We start from the raw sequence: 19,770 nt of genomic DNA on the forward strand, positions 1-19,770 counted from the left end.
GGAAGAACAAAAGTCCACAAATTCAGAGGGAGACTGGGGGAGAAAGTTCTGCAAAGTTTCGAACTCCTGGGGGGTTATATCAGATTACGGATGATATGAAACAAAAGTGCTACATCTGGGGGACGAGACTGAAGGAAGATGCAGATGGCAATACTAACGAGTATGAGGAGATGTGCACTCTGATTGGCCAAGGAGAATACATTTTGATGAGAATGCACCTTGTATCCCTCCAGGCAAAAAGTGATATAGAATCTCAGGTAATATTAAAACAACATTAATGTTTTTACACCAAAGTCAATTGCAATGCTTATTAATGTAAAATTGATTTTGGCATATATTTCTAGATTGTATCTGCCATCTGCCTCATCCTCAACCAGAAAAATGAAAAGAGGTTTCAAGAACAAATATACTGTCTCCCCCCCGATATTGTGGTAAGTGTTACTTCTACGAACTTTGGGTGTATTTTCTATATTGATTTGGGTGTATTTTTTACGTTCAATTGGGTGTAAGTTTAGTATTTCATTTCTTGTTTTGCAATTCTTGCAGAGCATGGCACTTTCAGATCACCCAAAGGGGGAATTCATATCATCGAAAACGAAAAAGGAATTCAGGGTGGAAGCCTACCCGAGTTTCATTCCCTTCATAGATAGAAAAAAAATTAACTTCGCATCCATATGTAAGTTTTCGTTTGCTAAATTTGTTAGTACGCTTATTTACTTATATGCCAAATAAAATAACGCACTGTTGAAATGTGGGAATCCTTCAGATTTTTGCTCCTGTTTGCCACTTGGGGCATTGGTGGTTATGGCTGATAAATACAACAAAGCGGAAATGTCATATACTTGACCCGCTACACAAAAAAGCTCCAAGCGATGAGAGAAAGCAGGTTAATAAATTCACTGTAAGTTGCCTCTATATTCTTTACTTTAATATTTAGGTCTATTTCGTTAGTTGTGTTGGGTGTATATTGTCCATTCAGTTGGGTGTATCTTGTGCATTTATTCGGGTGTATTACTGATTTGTTTTGCTATTTAAGGGATATGTATTTTCAAGATTGATAACATATGCCGGCGGGGAACCTCTGCAGAAAGGGGAGAACAAGAAGAAAATTAAATCATCATATGTTAAAATATCAGGTCAAAAAACAAGGTATAAATTTTTGAGTCTGAACATTAAACTTTCGTAAATGAGATTTGTAATTTATTTTCTTCGTTTTCAGCTATGACTGCGCTATCGACGTTATGAAGTGGATGGAGTTAATTGAGCCGGAAAACATCAAAAAGGGAAAGTATGAATGGGATAATTGGCCACAGGTAACTGTCTTTAGAACTATATAACTCTGTATTACTTTACTGAATTAATATTGCTGTTTAAACAGAATATACTTTTTAATTGTAGGAAGAGGTGGACCACTATAGAGTGGAGTATGCTTCCCGGATACTATTCAGTGAGATGAATAAAGAAAGAGATCGGGCAATTAGGGAGAGTAGTGTTATAAGGCTGTCGAAGCCATCCTCTGTATTATTGAGTCCGTTTTGTCAGATAAATTCTGCTGATATAGAAACTGCGTAATCCAACTGCTGGGTAGTTTGTAAATTGAACAAATGCTGTAAAAATTTGCCATTTATCAACAACTTCTATTCCATGTATATTTTTTTGCATAGTTAAACTATCTGTGCTGTTAAACTGTCTGTGCTGTATTCAAAACCTGTATTACAGGTGGTAAAATATGAAGGAAAAAATCAAGGCATATATAAACGCAAATTATAAACTGTTACACCCAACGCAGGTCTAATAATACACCCAAGATTGCATAAAATATACACCCAAACTGTCTGTGCTGTATTCAAAATGTATGAATTACATGTACTAAAATATGAAGAAAAACATAAAATCAAATATACACCCAAAACCTGCGAATTTTTAGAACTTTTGTTCTATATGAATCTATATATGTGTCTATATGTAAATTGTCAATGAACAAAAATACACCCAAAAGAACAGTGCTTTTACACCCATATTCTATAAAACTATACACCCAAAGAGTTATCCCCCCACTGCTGGTACCCTGAACTGATAATTCATAACGTGTCCTTGATATTGGCTGGAATTTGAATGCGCCGCTGATGCAGCATCAAATAGGTTTATCTGAAATATAACACACACACATTACCTAAACTATTAACGAGAAAACCGATTCGGAGGCAAATTCGCAAATATTTTGCGAACGAAAAACCAATTGGTCGAACCTCTTGCTTCTTGGCTCCATTAGTGGCTCGTCGTGGCTGCTCTTGATGTGTGTGTCGCCTCTTTACCTTCTTGCTCCATCATTCCAGTATGTATCTAGGTGACACTTGGCTTACTTGTTCGAAGCTTAACACGCTTAGTGCGTGACGGCACAGTATCCCTCTCGACTCGAATAATAAGCATTGGCATTTTACCTCGGCTGCAACTGAGTCGTAAGTAACCACGAACTTGTTGAATATTGAGCTGAAAACTTGTTCTCCGACATCGTATACTGAATAGCCTAGAGCGGAATTCTTTAATCGGGTGATGCAATTCGCCTTTCCTCTGAATTGCGCTTGGACTTCCCTAAACTTTGCATGAGTGTACGCCTCTTGAAACTGAGCTTCAATGGAGGATTTGGTTGCACACGGTATGACCGTATGAAAATCTGCAGCATCTAATTCTCTCTCTGCTTGCTCCCTGCTTCCGAGGCAATTATCGTATTGTTTGACGAACTGAATAAGTGAGCTGTTCCGGGTGATATACTTGTTAAAAAATGAATGCATGCTCTCGCTCCTTTGTGTGCTTCTCATCCCTGCCCAGAAGTGGTGATCCAGATAGATAGGAACCTATATGTGACGGTCTTCGTACAGATCTGCATAATACACCCAAACACAGACTGTAAATACACCCGAGAGAACATGCAATATACACCTCTGCTGCAGATTTTAAAAAGACATTACCTGAAAGCCACTTGTTGTCCGCAAGACCAAAATTCAGCAGAAAATCATTCCAATTCCTATCGAATGAGTCTTTGCTATGAGAGTTCCAAACAACTTGGCTCATTTCTTGTTCGATATCGGCATGTCCCTTGTACCCGTTTAATTTGCTTGGAATCTTCTTCATGATGTGCCAAATACACCAACGGTGAATTGTTGTTGGCATACAGGCCTCTAAAGCCCTTTTCATTGATGCGCACTGATCGGTGAGAAACCCTTTCGGAGCGTTTCCTCCCATGCAACGAAGCCAGCATTGAAATAACCATTTAAATGATTCAATTTCTTCGTTCTTCATCAAAGAGCATCCGAGAAGTGTTGACTGACCATGGTGATTCACCCCGACAAAAGAACCACAGACCAAATTATACCTGAAACAAATTACCATGGTCCAGAATGCAAAATCATTAGTTACACCTTAACAAATGCTTCGCATACACCCAATGAAACAGCCAATATACACCTCTGATGCGAATTCGTAAAAATAAATTAATTTAGCATCATAAACAGGGGCAGTTTGTTACCTGTTTGTATTGTAGGTGGTGTCGAATGAAATGACGTCTCCGAAATACTCAAAGGCGGCTCTGCTTCTTGCATCGGCCCAAAAAGCCAGCTTAATCGATTGATCCTCTTCGAGTTGGAGCTCAAAAAAGAAATTATGATTCTTCTCTTTCATTCTTAACAAATATTTCCCGAATTCCTTTGCATCTTCTTGTTCGGAAACATTCCGCACTTCCCTTGTAATGTAATTCTTCACGTCCTTTTCGATAAAATTTAACTCGCGATGACCCCCGGCAGCCGCAATAAATGATTGGTATGTTTTGCTTGGTCTGATACTGGTCTCCTCGTTATTCTCTATTGTACGACGAATGGACATGCTTAGTTCCCTGTGCTGTTTGAGCATCTCTGCTTTGCTTGGACAGCAGGGGTGTGAATGATCGAGCACAACCTTTGAAATAATCCAAGCACCGACATTCTTCAATGTGTGTATATAAATTCTTGCAGGACAGTTAAATTTGGTAGTTAGATATACGCGGGATCTTATATAGCGCGTGTAATCAACGTATGTGGAGCAGCGCGTATTTTCGTTTTATTGTTTAATGAGCTTGTAAAGCATACAAGCCCTAATAGCTTGTATGCAGAGCTTTTCCGAAATTATATATACATAATAATCCTTATATCCTTTACTCAATTAATAGAATAAATCAATTATCATATCAAAAAAAAAAAATAGATACAGTAAAATATATATATGCGCGGGCAATAATATATATATACACGCAATCATATTAAACCCACACCAAAAGGTTTAATAAAGCCATACATGTATGCACAGTAACACACCCATAGTAAACGTATGTGTATAAAGAATTACAATACGGAATATTTGCATTAAAAAAAATAATCCTGTGTTCGTGCCTCAGTACCATATATATATATAACGCACGCATACATATATATATCTCTCGATAGAAAGAATGATACAAAAAAAACTGATATTTTTTATGACTAAATTATGGATAGCTCTGATACTACTTGTTAGAATAAATAATTTTATTAACTCAGATCATCCAAATGCTAAAAAATAATATAAAAAATATTTATCATATAAATAAAAGAAATATAATAAAAATATAAAAATTAAAATATGAAAGAGAGTACTAAAATAAAAAATAAAATAAAATATTTACTTTAGTAATGATTGAAACAAATTTTTAAGTTATTGATGAAAAGAAGGACTACAAAAAAAACTGTTGTAAAAGTAGATTGTTAATAAGATTGGGCACCGGATTCGATGGTCCCAGAACGTTTGGACCATTAAATGGTCTCAGAACAAAATATATTTTTTAAGTTTTTTTAATAACTGCTAAATAGTCTTTATCTAATTTTAGTTACAAATTAATCCCATATATTTTATTTAATCATAAAAACTATTTTTTATTTTATAAATTATTATTTTATCATTAATCTATTATGTTTATTAACAATAACATTGATCGTAATAAACTTTTTGGCTATTCCAATCGATTAAAAGATTATATTTGATCTGTGACGTTCATCCAGGACTGTGAAATCGTGTTTCTTTGAAAATCAATCGATTGGATTATCAAAACAATCGATTGAATTTCAAGTTTCTCATAACTCAGTCGATTGGACTACAGGTTGTTATCACAAAACAATCGATTGAAAATTGCAAGGCAGCATGGTTTTCGCAAAAATCAATTGATTGGTCATATTACCCAATCGATTGAACGATGACTAAAATGTGGATTTTTTATAATTCAATCGATTATTTATACTACCCAATAGATTGAATGCTTCAAAACAACCTGAGATCTCACAATTCAATCGATTGGTTGTGTTACCCAATCGATTGAATTCATCAAAACAATATGGATTTGCCGAATTCAATCGATTAATTGTGCTACCCAATCGATTAAAGTGTGTACTACGCCTATTTCAATTTTGTTATCGTTTTTATAAATTATTATCTTATTATTCATTTATCTTATCTTTCAAATTCTATCTTCAATTTTTAAGGTTTTATTTTTATTTAGACACTCTAATCTTAACTTTTCTTCAGTGCTACTCTTTCACATTCATTTGAAGAAAGAATAAGATTACAGTATCTAAATCAAAATAAAATCTTAAAAATTGAAGATAGAATTTTAAAGATAAGATAGATGAATAATAAGACAATAAGTTATAAAAACGATAACAAAATTGAAATAGGCGTAGTACACACTTCAATCGATTGGGTAGCACAACCAATCGATTGTGTAACACAATCAATCGATTGAATTGTGAGACCTCAGGTTGTTTTGAAGCATTTAATCGATTGGGTAGTATAAGCAATCGATTGAATTATTAAAAACCCACATTTTAGTCATCGTTCAATCGATTGGGTAATATGACCAATCGATTGATTTTTGCGAAAACCATGCTGCCTTGCAATTTTCAATCGATTGTTTTGTGATAATAACCTGCAGTCCAATCGATTGAGTTATGGGAAACCTGAAATTCAATCGATTGTTTTGATAATCCAATCAATTGATTTTCAAAGAAACACGATTTCACAGCCCTGGACGAACATCACGGATCAAATATAATCTTTTAATCGATTGGAATTGCCAAAAAGTTTATTACGATCAATGGAAGATCTAATTCGTTATTGTTTTTGTTTTTTATTGTTAATAAATATAATAGATTAATGATAAAATAATAATTTATAAAATAAAAAATAGTTTTTATGATTTAATAAAATATATGGGATTAATTTGTAATTAAAATTAGATAAGGACTATTTAGCAGTTATTAAAAAAATTTAAAAAACATGCTTTGTTCTAAGACTATTTAATAGTCCAAACGTTTTGAGACCATCAAATCCTTTGTCATAAGATTAATAGGAAAGAAATAAATTTCTCACATAATTTTTTAGTAGTAACAAAACCACCGCCAACATAAATTCAGAAATTACAACTTTTAACTTACTATTTTTAGAAGTGAAATCACCTCTACTTTTAAAAGATAAAAAAAATTGTCAAACATAAAAATAAAGCAGTCAAAATATGTTTTAATTCAAACTTGTTTCTTTTTTCCCTAAGACAAAACCAAACAAGCCTTAAAACTTTAGTTTTGACCTAGAGCACTTAAATATTTAAATAAAAATACTTTATTAAATATTAAATTGTAAAAAACAAATTAAGTACATATTTGTTATTGAATTCTTATTAAATTTAAAAAAAAAATTAAGTATCGTAGATTGTCGAAAAACATGTTTAATATTTAAAAGTACCTGATTTAAAAAAAATATTTTTTCAAAAAAGAAATTGATCTACAGTTCTAAACAAACATTATCTCAAAAAGCTTTGCAACTTTGGAAAACCAGAACAATATGCAAGTCTTTTTGTTTTGCTTTGTCGCAATTCCTCTTCGTCTGCACATTAGCACGAATTTTCAATGCAAATCAAATAATGCATTCAGTACACTCAATTTTCTAGATGAGAGTGGTAATGATGGTAGCATTATCTGCCCCTCGTATGATTCTTATGAATTCTCTACTTACTCAAAGCTTCCACAAAACAAGCTCACGACTTGCTTGCCAATTCACCACTTCGCTCGGTTTCATTGAAAGCCCATTTGTTCGTTATGTTAAACATGAAGACAATTATAATTTTTCAAGTCCTTTTGAGTCCCTACCTGCTTACAAGAATTCAGGTCAGCACACTGCTTGGAACTCAAAATTCATGCATGCCCATTTGATTAAAACTTGTGATTTGCAGTCTGATATCTTCGCTGTGAATTCTTTGCTTGATTTTCACTGCAAATCTGCTGACATGGTTGTTGCCCGCAAGCTGTTTGATTCAATTCCTATTCCAAATGATGTTTCGTGGAACATCATGATATCTGGTTATAGGCATAATTCAATGTTTGAGAATTCGTGGGAGATGTTTAGTAGGATGCATTCGGTTGGTGCCGATCCTAATGAGTTTAGCTATTGGAGTGTTCTTTCGGCTTGTGATGCTCTGCAAGGTCCTTTATTTGGTGAGCAAGTTTTTTCACTTGTTTTGAAAAATGGGTTCCTTTCCAGTGGTTTTGTTCAGACTCAAATGTTACAAACGTTTTCCAAATTCCATGGCTTTAAGGAGGCTCTTAGGTTTTTTAATTATCTTTCATGCACTAATGTGGCATGTTGGAATACTATTATTTCTGGGGCAGTTAAAACTGGAGAAAGCTGCGTTGCTTTGAATTTGTTTCGCCAAATGTTGCGAGCATATCTGATGCCAAATAGTTATACATTTCCAAGCGTCTTAACAGCATGTTGTATCCTTAAAGATATGCAGATGGGTAAAGTTGTTCATGGTTGTGTTGTCAAATGTTGTGCAACTGATATCTTTGTCAAGACTGCTATTGTTGATTTTTATGCCAAATTTAGGTGTATGGATGAAGCTTTTAGAGAATTCTCACATATGTCAGTCCATAATGTGGTTTCTTGGACTGCAATAATTTCTGGGTTTGTGCAAGACAATGATATTTTTTCTGCATTAAAGCTTTTCAAAGATATGAGGCAAATAGGGCAGGAGATAAATAGCTATACCCTTACGAGTGTGCTTTCTGCATGTGCAAAACCTGGGATGATTGATCTGGCAGTCCAAATTCATTCCCTGATATTAAAATTAGGGTTCTATTTGTACCTTAATGTTGGGGCTGCTTTGATCAACATGTATGCAAAAATGGGAGAAGTTGAACTATCAGAATTAGCCTTCAATGAGATGGAAAATAAGAAGGATCAGAGCACATGGGCAGCCATCCTGTCATCTTTTGCACAGAACCAAAAGTCTAGGAGGGTGGTTGAGTTATTCCGGGTAATGTTAAGAGAAGGAGTGAAACCTAATGAGTATTGTATTAGTAGTGTGTTAAGTATTATTAGCTGCTTAACTTTAGTGACACAGATGCATAGTTACACTTTAAGGTCTGGGTTCGTGACTGAAGCTTCGGTCGGCTGTTCCCTTTTCACAATATATTCAAAGTGTGGCAATTTGGAGGAGTCTTATAAAGTTTTTCTGCAAGTTCCGGTAAAAGACAATGTCTCGTGGACCTCCATGATTTCTGGTTTGGCAGAGCATGGATATGCAGAGCAAGCTCTTCAGCTGTTTAGAGATATGATATATCAAAAAATTCTCCCCGATCATGTGGTCTTAATACCAACTCTATCTGCTTGTTCCACTCTTCAGTCCTTGCAGATGGGTAAAGAAATTCATGGTTATGCTTTTCGTTTAGGAATAGGAAAAAACTCAGCCTTTTGTGGAGCATTGGTAAATATGTATTCAAAGTGTGGAAGCTTGAATTTGGCAAGGACAGTGTTTGATATGCTACCCGAAAAGGATGCATTTGCATGCTCTTCGATGGTTGCAGGATATGCCCAAAGGGGCCTAATTGAAAAGGCATTTTTGTTATTCCGTGAGATGCTCTTCGCTGATGTATCAGTGGACTCTTCCGTAATTTCATCCATTCTCGGAGCTGCTGCAATTTCGTATCAATCAGAAATCGGAACTCAATTGCATGCCTACGTCCAAAAATTGGGTTTACAAGCAAATGTTTATATTGGAAGTTCGCTAATGACAATGTATTCAAAATGTGGAAGTATTTTAGAATGCCAAAAGGCGTTTGATGATGCTGAGAAGCCAGATGTAATAGGTTGGACATCCATGATTGTGAGCTATGCTTATCATGGTAAAGGCGTAGAGGCCTTAGAAGCTTATGAACTAATGAGAAAAGATGGAGTAAAACCTGATGCAGTAACATTTGTTGGGATTCTATCAGCTTGTAGCCATAGTGGGCTGGTTGAGGAAGCCTTCTTCTATCTTAATTCAATGCTCAAAGACTACGGCATTACACCTGGTCATCGACATTACACTTGTATTGTCGATGTGCTAGGCCGATCCGGCAGAGTCCGAGAGGCTGAAAGTTTCATAAATGAGATGCCTATTGAAGCTGATGCTTTAATATGGGAAACTCTGCTTGCTGCTTGCAAAGTCCATGGTGATTTTGAGCTTGGAAAGGTAGCAGCCAAAAAGGTTATGGAGTTCATATCAAGTGATGCTGGAGCTTATGTTTGTCTCTCTAATATTTGCGCAGATGTAGGACAGTGGGAAGAAGTGGCCAAGATTAGGAGCTCGTTGAATTGGACTGGGATGAAGAAAGAGTCTGGTTGGAGCCTCATGTGAAGTGTAATAGTGACATAATTTTGTTCCAGTATCTCTAGAAAAGGATAAAGAAGTCCAAGGATAAAGAAGTCTTTGACTTTTTGTTTCGTAAATATTTTTGTCGTTGACGATTTAAAAATACTTTTAAATCCCTGATCTCTTTAAAAATTGGACATATGAGTCCCTCCGTTTATATGAGTCCGTCAGACCCAACAAAAAAATCTGATGTGGCTCCCGTTGTGCTGACCTAGTCGTTACGGATGCACACGTAGAGAGAACCTTTTCAAAACGGGACAAATAAGACCACCTTGGTAGCTTTGCGACTCACTTCAAACTTCTTATGTTTGTTGTCACCTATCAACTATGCACACCACTCGAGAAAAGGTGATAGAGGCCAATCACAATATTTTCTTTACTGGAAGAACTAAAATAGCAAATGAGAAAGAAAAAAAATGAGCAAATTGATACAAAATTATAAATGAGCTTTTCAACTTAGACAAAACCAATAGAACTCAATTTTCTGATATCATTTGATTTAGATTCAAAAGTAGTTTTCTTTTTTTTTTTTTTTATATCAAACCATCTGTGGACAAAATAAATATATACCGTATCTTCCAAGTATCTCTCAGAGTTTGATTCTTACGAATCAAGTGTTGTTCATACCATACTGATCTTAAAAAATGCTTTATTTTTTCTTTCATCACTTTTGTAGCTTGCATTATTTGTGTGTCATGTTCTTGATGCTTATATCGTGAAGATCTACGTAATATTTTGTTATTAATGTTATTTTATCTTTGCAAGGAAGACTCTGGATTCGTTCCCCTATTAGTGTATGGGTTATTTGGTTCTTCTCGACAACTTGCGATTGGTCTAGTCGCATTGGTTTCTCTCTTATGCTCCAATGTGCTAAGTAGCATAGCTAATCCATCCAGTAAATTATACACAGCTGGCAATACTATTGGCTCTTATGGTTAGGATAATGGAGTGCATAATGAGAATCTTGAGGTATTTTTTTATTCTCATTTTGTGAATATAGGTTTAGTATTTTACCAAGGCTCTGAATGCATGCATGGGCATTCCCTCCATGGATGTATCAGTAACGGTTAAGTTAGCACAACGGGAGTCACATCAAATGTTTGTGTTGGGTCTGACGAACCCATATGCCATATGAATAGAGCGACTCATATGTCCAACTTTTAAAGAGGTTAAGAATTTAAAAGTATTTTCAAATTGTAAAGACAAAAATATCCGCAGAACAAAAAATTAGGAATCTATTTATTTATTTTTAAATTAGATTCCTTGCACAAAGGTATTCACGATTCATTGTATAGAACCAACATCTAATCAATAATTTAAGATTTATTTTAAAGTTTTTTAAATTTTAAAAATTATCTAAAAAAATTTTTTTTTAGTTAATGAAATACGAGGCATTTTTCAGCCACATACCTAAAAGGTACTCACACCAGTACTAGTATGATTGTAATTCTCAAAAAAATTATTCTCAATAATCATTTCTGCAATCCTAAACAATAAAAGTAAACTACCATTTACAAATCTATCTAGAAAAAAAATAAAAGAATTTGTACCTATAAAAAATATGCTTCAATCAATAAAATTACTCAAGTCTAGAATTATCTAAATTTATTAAATTAATACTCCTAACCAAAATTCTAAAAATCAAGCTAATAAAATTAAAGATTCAATGATTTAATCAAGGTTTAACTAGAATTGAATCGAATATAATAAAATACGGGCCTCCTACACATCCATGTAACCATTTAACCAAGTTGGCACAAACCCAAAACAACTAACGCGCTTCCAATCTCATTAAAAAAACGTGACTTCCACGCGCCCCATACAAACGAAACGACTACTTCATTCGCGCTTCATTATGAAAAAACGTTCCTTCTTCTTCAACACACACGAAACCACTTCGTTTCTTCGAATCTCTCTCAACATCACTCAAACTTCAATCACATTCTCTACGGAAGCCACTACTAGTAAGGAAACGGAAGAAGATTTTGCAAACAACAACCAGAAACGAACGAAAATAGCAACAAAGACTACGAAAGGTATGAGAAAACTACTGTTCATTTGAAATCATGCAATGTCGCGTTTCTCCTAGTTGCATTTAGTTTTACTGGATTGATTTGCTTCGTTTAGTAGATGGAACTATTGTGCATGCATTTTTACAGTATAACTAGGGCTTGGAATGAAATTTGTTGTTATTTTCGTTCAATTCAGTGAATAGTGTAACTAGGGCTTTAAGATATACGTGCTTGTTTTTACTGGTATGGATAGTTTAATTAGAGCTTTGAAATTGATTGTTACTATCTTCAGTACTTCTTTTGCATGGAGGAATACTATTCTTGTTGATTAAAAGTTGATCATTCTTACTGGTTCTTCGCATGAATGAGTTTTGGTTTGGTGACCTTTGTGATGTTGGTTATGTGCATGAATGAGTTTCGGTTCGGTGGCTCGTGGTATATTAATTGACTTGATTAAGATATACATGCTTGTGCTTATTGGTGTATTGAGTGAAGTATTGACCAAACTTTTTTCTTACAGCAAAACAGAACAAGACAATGGCAACAATGAAGGAGAAGCCACACTATAACGTAAGCACATTAAATATATTTATCCGCTTTCATTCGAATAATATCTATTTCTGTTATAAATATATCCTCACATTCTGTTTCATAACTTGTAGAAAACTCATTATTGCAGATGCCAAACAAAGGCAATGGCAACAGTGTACAGGGATATGACTCAAGAAAAAAAAGATATAGTGGAAGAAATGGGATTTGGTGCCCTGGCACATGTCCCAAAAATGAATGTCTCTCATGCCCTGTTGAGAGAATTGATTGATCACTTTGATGAAGAGAAAGGATGCCTGAAAACTCTCCAAGGCAGAATATACATAACTCCTCGAAAAGTAGCAGCTGCCCTCGGCATAACCAACGGAGGTAATACACTTTCCACTTACTGCTTATTTTCAGTTCATTGGTTTATAAAAAATTAAACTGAGCCTTTTTTACTGATTTGTGCTACTAAAATATTGAAGGGAATCATTTTGATGATAAGGTTGATTACAACAATCTAAATCCAGAAGACAAGGAATGTGCTGGATATGAGCGTAGAAGGGGAGGAGAACTGGAAAAAATTCAAGAGGACTTTTGTTGTCTTCATCCAAAAGTGCTTCTTGCTTCCCACAACGGTAAGTGTGGCCTCCCCAATCCATAAGCCACCGATCTTTCATGTCGACAACATTCGGGAATGGGATTGGGCAAAGCATGTGCTCAACTTCTTGATGAAAGGAGTTGAAAACAAGAGAAAGGGGAGGAAACAGTCTGTTGATGGCTGTATTTTTGTGTTGATGTTGATATACTTTCACGAAACTAAGTTCCTTCACCCGTTCGCACCTGATGCTCCCCCAGCACCTTGGGTGGCTCATTGGACAAAGCAAATGATGCTTGAACGGATTTCTAAAGAAGCAACAGAACCATTGGTAAACATTCTACTAAAATTTCCCCTACAATTTGTTTTCAAATGCTTTTAAAATACTCTACTAACTAAATAAACTTCTGTTTTAGGTTATAATTAATTTATTTGTCATACTGGTAATTGTTCACCATATGAACCTTTTTCGGTTCGGTGAGCTCGCATTTTGCTTCAGCTGATTGTTACTGTATTCAATTGAGTCCTTGCGCATACAAAAATATTTCTTTGATCATTAAATAATTATCATGTTTTATGGCTTTTTATTCAGTACATTAGTATCATTCGATAAACTGGGTTACTCATGTTGATTAAATAGTTGTTATTGTATTTCTCATTAAATAATTGAGTTCTTGTTTCTGTTTTAGGGACTTCTGTACAAAAAAGAAAAAAATTAATGAAAATTAGAAACAAGGAAGTTGGATAAAAAAGAAAAAAGAAAGAAAATTGTCGATCTGGATTCTTCTTCGGAAGAAGAAAGATTTTCCGAATCTGAATCTCAATCTGAATCCGACAAACGACCACCGGCAAAGAGAGCAAGACAAAAGAAGGTGCTTGTTGAGAAGGATTCACAATCAACAAGTGAAATTGAAAGCATTCCCACGGATTCAAAAAGCAAAAGTGAATCCGAAAACTAGTAAGTTTAATGTTCATATTGATTTCATTTAACTTGTATCTTAAATTTGTTCTTATACACTTGTTCTTATGTATTGCAGAGAAGAAGAAATCGAAAAAACTAGAACAAAGAAAAGAAAACAACCACCGAAGGTGGTTAAAAAACAAACCAAAAAAAGGAAGCCTGTGCCAACAGATTCAGAGAGCACAAGCAAATCTGAAGGCCAGTAAGTATTGTTCAGCAAATGAATTCCTTTCGGTTCGGTGGTCTTCTAATTTTCGGTTCTTCCTTTTAATTGTTTTCGGTTCGGTGGTGTCTGTCAATTTGGTTAAATTGATTGTTATTTTCTTGTTCTCGCTTATATTTTTCTCAGTTATAAATTTGATGTGTTTGTTTGTCTTGCAGAGAAAAAGAAACTGAGAAAACACCCATAATAAAAAGAAAACAACCTTAAAGGGTGGCAAAAAAACAAACCCAATCTGACAAGGAGTAAGTTTCTCGAATCTTATTGATACTTTCATTTTAGGTGTATTGATACTTATTTTATGAACTTTCAGAACTGAACAAGCAAAAGACAACACTGCAGAAAGAAGAAGGAAAGCGTTGGAGACGATAAGAGAAAAGAGATAAAAAAATGATGGAGCTCAATCAACACACATTGCTCCGGATCAGTTTGCCTCAACAGAGGCACGAAATGAATCCTCTGAGACGTAAGATTCAATTTCTTATACCAAGTTCTTTTCCTTTCTTTGCTTACTTTTGATAGAACCTTTTGTAATTCCTCTAGATTCAATTAATAATATTTATTTATCTTGGTTAGACTGCCAACTGTAAATCTAAAAAGTGGACCACTCTTGCAGACTTAGGGAAGCTGCGCACCGTCTGTAAATGCCCAAGACAATACCAGGTTTGTTGCACTCTTTACTTTCGATTCGGTGCTTTCCAAAAAATGAATTTGATATGTTTCTAGACATCTGCTTTTAATCCTGGTTTCTAATTTTAATTTGTATATTTTCTTTTTAGGAAAAATACCCCAGAATCCACGGTAAAATATTTTAGAAAAAAGAAAATTCATCCAAGAAAGACTTTTAAAAGTCCACCAGTGTAAGTTAAAAATATTTATGTTACTCTATCAGATTTAGGTAATTAAATTTTGTTTAATTAATCTCACAGAAAACGTGTTTAAACGTCAATAGCGCTACACCCAATTCTGATCTACAAATCATTCAGGTTCAACAAGAAACTCATTTTGAACCTTTGAAGATGTGAGCTTTTCAATGTCCATATTCCCGTTTCTTAGAACAAACTCTAATTATTCAATATTAACTTCTTCCTTGTTTACATTCCTTAGAAATCCTCTTGCGTTGTCTCTTCCAAGTTCTCTTCAGGAAGAGTTGATCAATGATGACTTTATCTGTGTCCCTCCAGAGAGTCAAACACAACAAACCTCTGATAAAGAGTAAGTTTATAAATATTTGTTCACCACATGAATCTTGTTCGATTCTGTGGGCTTGGTAATTTTAAATCATTACTGATATATTTGTTGTTTAATGCAGCAGCTCTACACAACAACAACAACAACAACAACAACAACAACCTGAATTGTAAGTTTTACCATTATTCATCACATTGCTTAATTTAGATTATTGGATTTGGTTATTTTAAATCACTTGATAGATAGTGTGTTCAGGATTTAGGGTTATTTTAAATCACTTCAACATCTATCAATGCAGCAGCCCTCTGGAACTACAACACCAGCCCAGCAAAGAAGCAATAGTGCAGCAATTAGAAGTAGAAGTAGATGTTAATGTGTAAGTTTCACTGCTTATACAAATCTCAATAATTTCAGTTTACTACATGTTTTAATTGTAAGTTTTATCTCTTCTGTTTCTTACAGCTGCCCTCCGGAACCTAAAAAACAGGCTGTCGAAATATTTCACCGAGAAAAACAGAGCCAAAACCTGCATTCTCTCTTACGAGTTATGTTATTGAAGAATTATTGAAAGATGAATATTTCTATAAAATTTCTGATGATGAGTAAGTTGACCATAAAAGTTCTTTTTATTAATTTAAATGAGTTATTTTTGAACTGTTATCTGTTTAATATAGCAGCCCTAAAAGTTCTTTTTATTAATTTAAATGAGTTATTTTTGAACTGTTATCTGTTTAATGCAGCAGCCCTGTCGAACAAGAATAGCAACCGAGCCAAAGGGAAGATGATATGCCTTCCTTTAACCTTGGGATAAGTCTACCAGCATCTCAACCAACTGATCCCTCTGAGCCGCCTGTTTCACAACTTGAAGTCCTGGCAGAGGCGGTGGTAGATGCTGGAGTGACGGCAGCATTAAAGTTTGCTGAAGCAACAACTTCCGAGCCACCGTTTCCGGTAGGGGTGTTCGCGGTGCGGTTTGGTTCGGTTTTTGAGGGAAAAGTCATGCGATCCGATCATCTAATTAAACTACGGTTTGATTTGGTTCGGTTTTTTTGTCAAGGCCATCCGAACCAAACCAAACCAATGAAATCGGTTTAGTTTGGTTCGGTTTGTTCGGTTTTTTCAATCAAATCAAAAAAAATTCTACCATACTATTATGCAAAGTCATAACATTGAAATTGACAAACAGAAATACACAATAGCTAACAAAGTCTTGATACTCACACCAATTACATTTAGTTCTAGGATACTGTGGATTACTAGTTTCATCTTTAGTAAAGTGATCCCATGTTCAAGACCTAGGTCTACAAGATTTTCTCTTACCTTCATCGGTCTCAGTTTCAGCGGAGTCATCAATGGGAGCTTCTTCAACAGCCCGCCTTTTCCCTTGGCCTCTACTAGCAAGCTTCCTTGTGTTTCAATGAGGAGTTGGGACAGGAGGCAATGCAGTCGGAGATCTGATACTTGTTGATTCATTCGGAAGAGGAACTGGCGGCAATCCAGATTCACCCATATTCTCATTTGAACTGACGTCAAACTACATAAATAAATACAATAAATCAAGGCCAGAAACACAACAACAAATAAATTAAAAACCAGCAATAAACTGCATAGTAAATCATTAACCAGCAATCCAGCAATACCAATTACCAAGTTATCAACATTCAAGAATAAATCAATAACCAGCATCCAGCAATAAACTGAACAATAAATCTATAACCAGCAATCCAACAATATCAAATTATCAACAATAAACTGAACAATACACTGATCTCAATAAACTGAACAATAATTCAATAACCAGTAATACCAAATTACCAACAATAAACTGAACAATAATATGAACAATAAAATGAACAATAAACTGATTTCAATAAGCTGAACAATAAACACTTAAACAGCAACCAGCAAGGCAGCAAGCCAGCAAAAATACCAACAATAAAATAATTCATCAAATCAACAATGCACCAGTAAATAAACAGCAAGTAGCAACAAATCAACAGTGTACCAGTAAACATCAAATGGTTCAAATTACCTGAATCGGTGGCTCGGGCTCCATATTGACTTGGGAGGAAGGGTGAGTGGGAGACTGGGAGGTGTTGGGAGTGGGTTGAACTGATGATCGTGGCCAGAGAACCCAGAAACAATGCTGGGTGGTGGCGTCTCAACGGCGACGGTGTGGTGCTGTGCTGCCCTGTTGAGTCAATGGGTGGTGGCGTGTTGCTGGCCTTCTGGGTCAGTGGGTGGCGTGCTGGCCTGATGTGCGACAGCTTCGTGTTGGGATCTCTGCTCTGTCCGCATCTCCGTGAAGAGGAAGGCTTCGGTGTTGGGATTCGGAGGAGCGAGAGCGACTGAGTAGTGAGAGATTGGGGACATTTGGGTGCGCAGGTGTGGAGAATTGGAGAAGAGAGAGCGACTGAGTAGTGAGTAGTGAGTACTGAGCTAGGTTAGGGATTGGGGATTTGGGGGTTAGGGTCAGGGATGCTCACACTTGCGCAGCAGCTTTCATTCGTTTGGGGGGGTGGGGTTAGTCATTTTTAGGCTTTTTTTTCCTAACCGGTTCGGTTAAGTTTGGTTCGGTTAGGGTTTTCATGGTCAAAACCGAAAATTGAACCGAACCGCAAAAAAAATAGAAAAACAGGTTTTTTCGATTTTCGGTTAATTCGGTTTTCGGTTATTTTGATTCAGTTCGTCGGTTTAGTTCGGTCCGGATCAGTTTTGAACACCCCTACTTGTCAGCTGCTGCAGTTTTAAAAACTCCAGAAAAAAAAATAAAAATCTCAAAAGAGTTTATCAAAAAGTGTTATCATTGGATGACACATGTAAAAAGGACAAAAAACAGTAGCAATGAATATGATGCAATATTCGTCTTGAAACATGAGGCGCTTTATGAGGGGTTAAGAGAATATTTCATGTCTCTAATACCCAGAGAATAAGTGCATGCCTCGGTAAATTCTTTCCAAATTGCTTTAACAATAATAACTTTTCTAAACACTCTTATACAGTATATCTCATAACTTTTCTTCGTGTAGGTTGTCAGTATACATATCATTATTCTCAACCAAATCAAAGTTTGGCGGTATCAAGAACAAATATATATTGTGCCACTAGATATTGTGGTAAGCTAAATTTTTTATTCATTGCTGATTCCTGTTCAGTTCAGTCAGAATGTTAATATTGGTTCACCTGATTCTTATGTGTTCTGTTGAGTTCTTTTGCATGAAGAAAACTTTTTTCTTCATGAATGAATATTTTTCACGTCATATTCAGCATATGAATTGTGTTCGGTTTGGTGAAAATTTGATTTAACTGATCTTCGTTTTGCAGAATTTTATGTTGGGAACACATGGCGTGGAGTACATTGATAAAACGACAAACAAGGCATACCGGTTTGATATTGAGTAGTATGCCCACCACCGCCAGTTTCTTGACAAAGAAAAACTTGCTTCGCATCCATTTGTAAGTTGTACTTTCTAAAAATTCTTCAATAATTCTCTCATCTGTTATTTGTTTCCACTGAAATATTCTATCATTTATCCACAATTCAGCTATTTGTGCCAATTTGCAACGGAGCTCATTGGTGGTTGTGGATTGCTGATGTCAAGAAAAAGAAATTCTATGTGCTTGACCCTATCAATAAGCCAAAAAAACATATACCTGAATCAAGAGTGATGCTGAACAAATTTGTTGTAAGTTATTTTTCTTGTAAATTATTCAAATAATTTAGTACATGAAATGAGTTCGATTCATTGTTGATGCTTTTTTTTTTGTGTCCCTTTCAGGGATTAATAATTTCTCAGATGAGGGTTTACGCTGGGGCGGAACCCTTAATGGAAGATGGGCTGGGAAAAGAAGCAGAGTATATCCAACTGAATGGTCAACGTACAGAGTAATAAGAATCTTTCTCTTCTATAGTCCTATATTTAATATATTTTATTTTGTATACTATTAATCGCATTATACTGAATTCTTGCTTAGCTATGATTGTGGAATATACGTCATGAAATGGCTTGAAACAATCGATCCACAAAAGATCAAGAGCGGGAAGAGATATAAATATAGAGCTTGGACACAAATAAGTACTTTCTAAATTAATAAACTTCTTTCTTTTCTTATTTCAGTTGAGTTCATTTGTTATGTAACTAATTCCTTTCAATTGAAATGTAGGAAGAGATTGATGACTTCAGGTACCAATATGGTCCAAATCTTCTGTTGCATGAAATGAACAAAATCAGAAAGCAAGTGATTTGGGAATCTGAAGCAATAAGACTGCCAAAGCCTTCTGCTGCCCTCTCTAGCCCGTATTGTAAATTCACATATGAGGATTTAGATAGTAAATAGGATATACTATGATTCACTGGTTGTATTTGACAATATTTTGTTTAACTTGTTTAAAAAAGCAATGTACATATGTGAATATTAATGTAAATGCTAATCTATGCATCTAATCTTAATATCAATAATTTTTTCAATGTATTCAAGTACTCATCTGAGATGTTAATTTATAAATCTCTT

At 35.1% G+C, this 19,770-nt stretch overlaps 1 protein-coding gene across 1 annotated transcript; it reads left to right on the top strand.

Annotated features, from left to right (window-relative positions):
- On the top strand, positions 6,869-10,216 carry LOC107620144 (pentatricopeptide repeat-containing protein At1g74600, chloroplastic-like). Its single transcript, XM_021113677.1, has 2 exons — positions 6,869-7,220; positions 7,286-10,216. Exons 1-2 carry the CDS (start codon positions 7,152-7,154, stop codon positions 9,728-9,730), a joined length of 2,514 nt encoding a protein of 837 aa, XP_020969336.1. The 5' UTR covers positions 6,869-7,151; the 3' UTR covers positions 9,731-10,216.

Source organism: Arachis ipaensis, chromosome B10, assembly GCF_000816755.2.
Source record: "Arachis ipaensis cultivar K30076 chromosome B10, Araip1.1, whole genome shotgun sequence".
NCBI classification, from domain to species: Eukaryota; Viridiplantae; Streptophyta; class Magnoliopsida; order Fabales; family Fabaceae; genus Arachis; species Arachis ipaensis.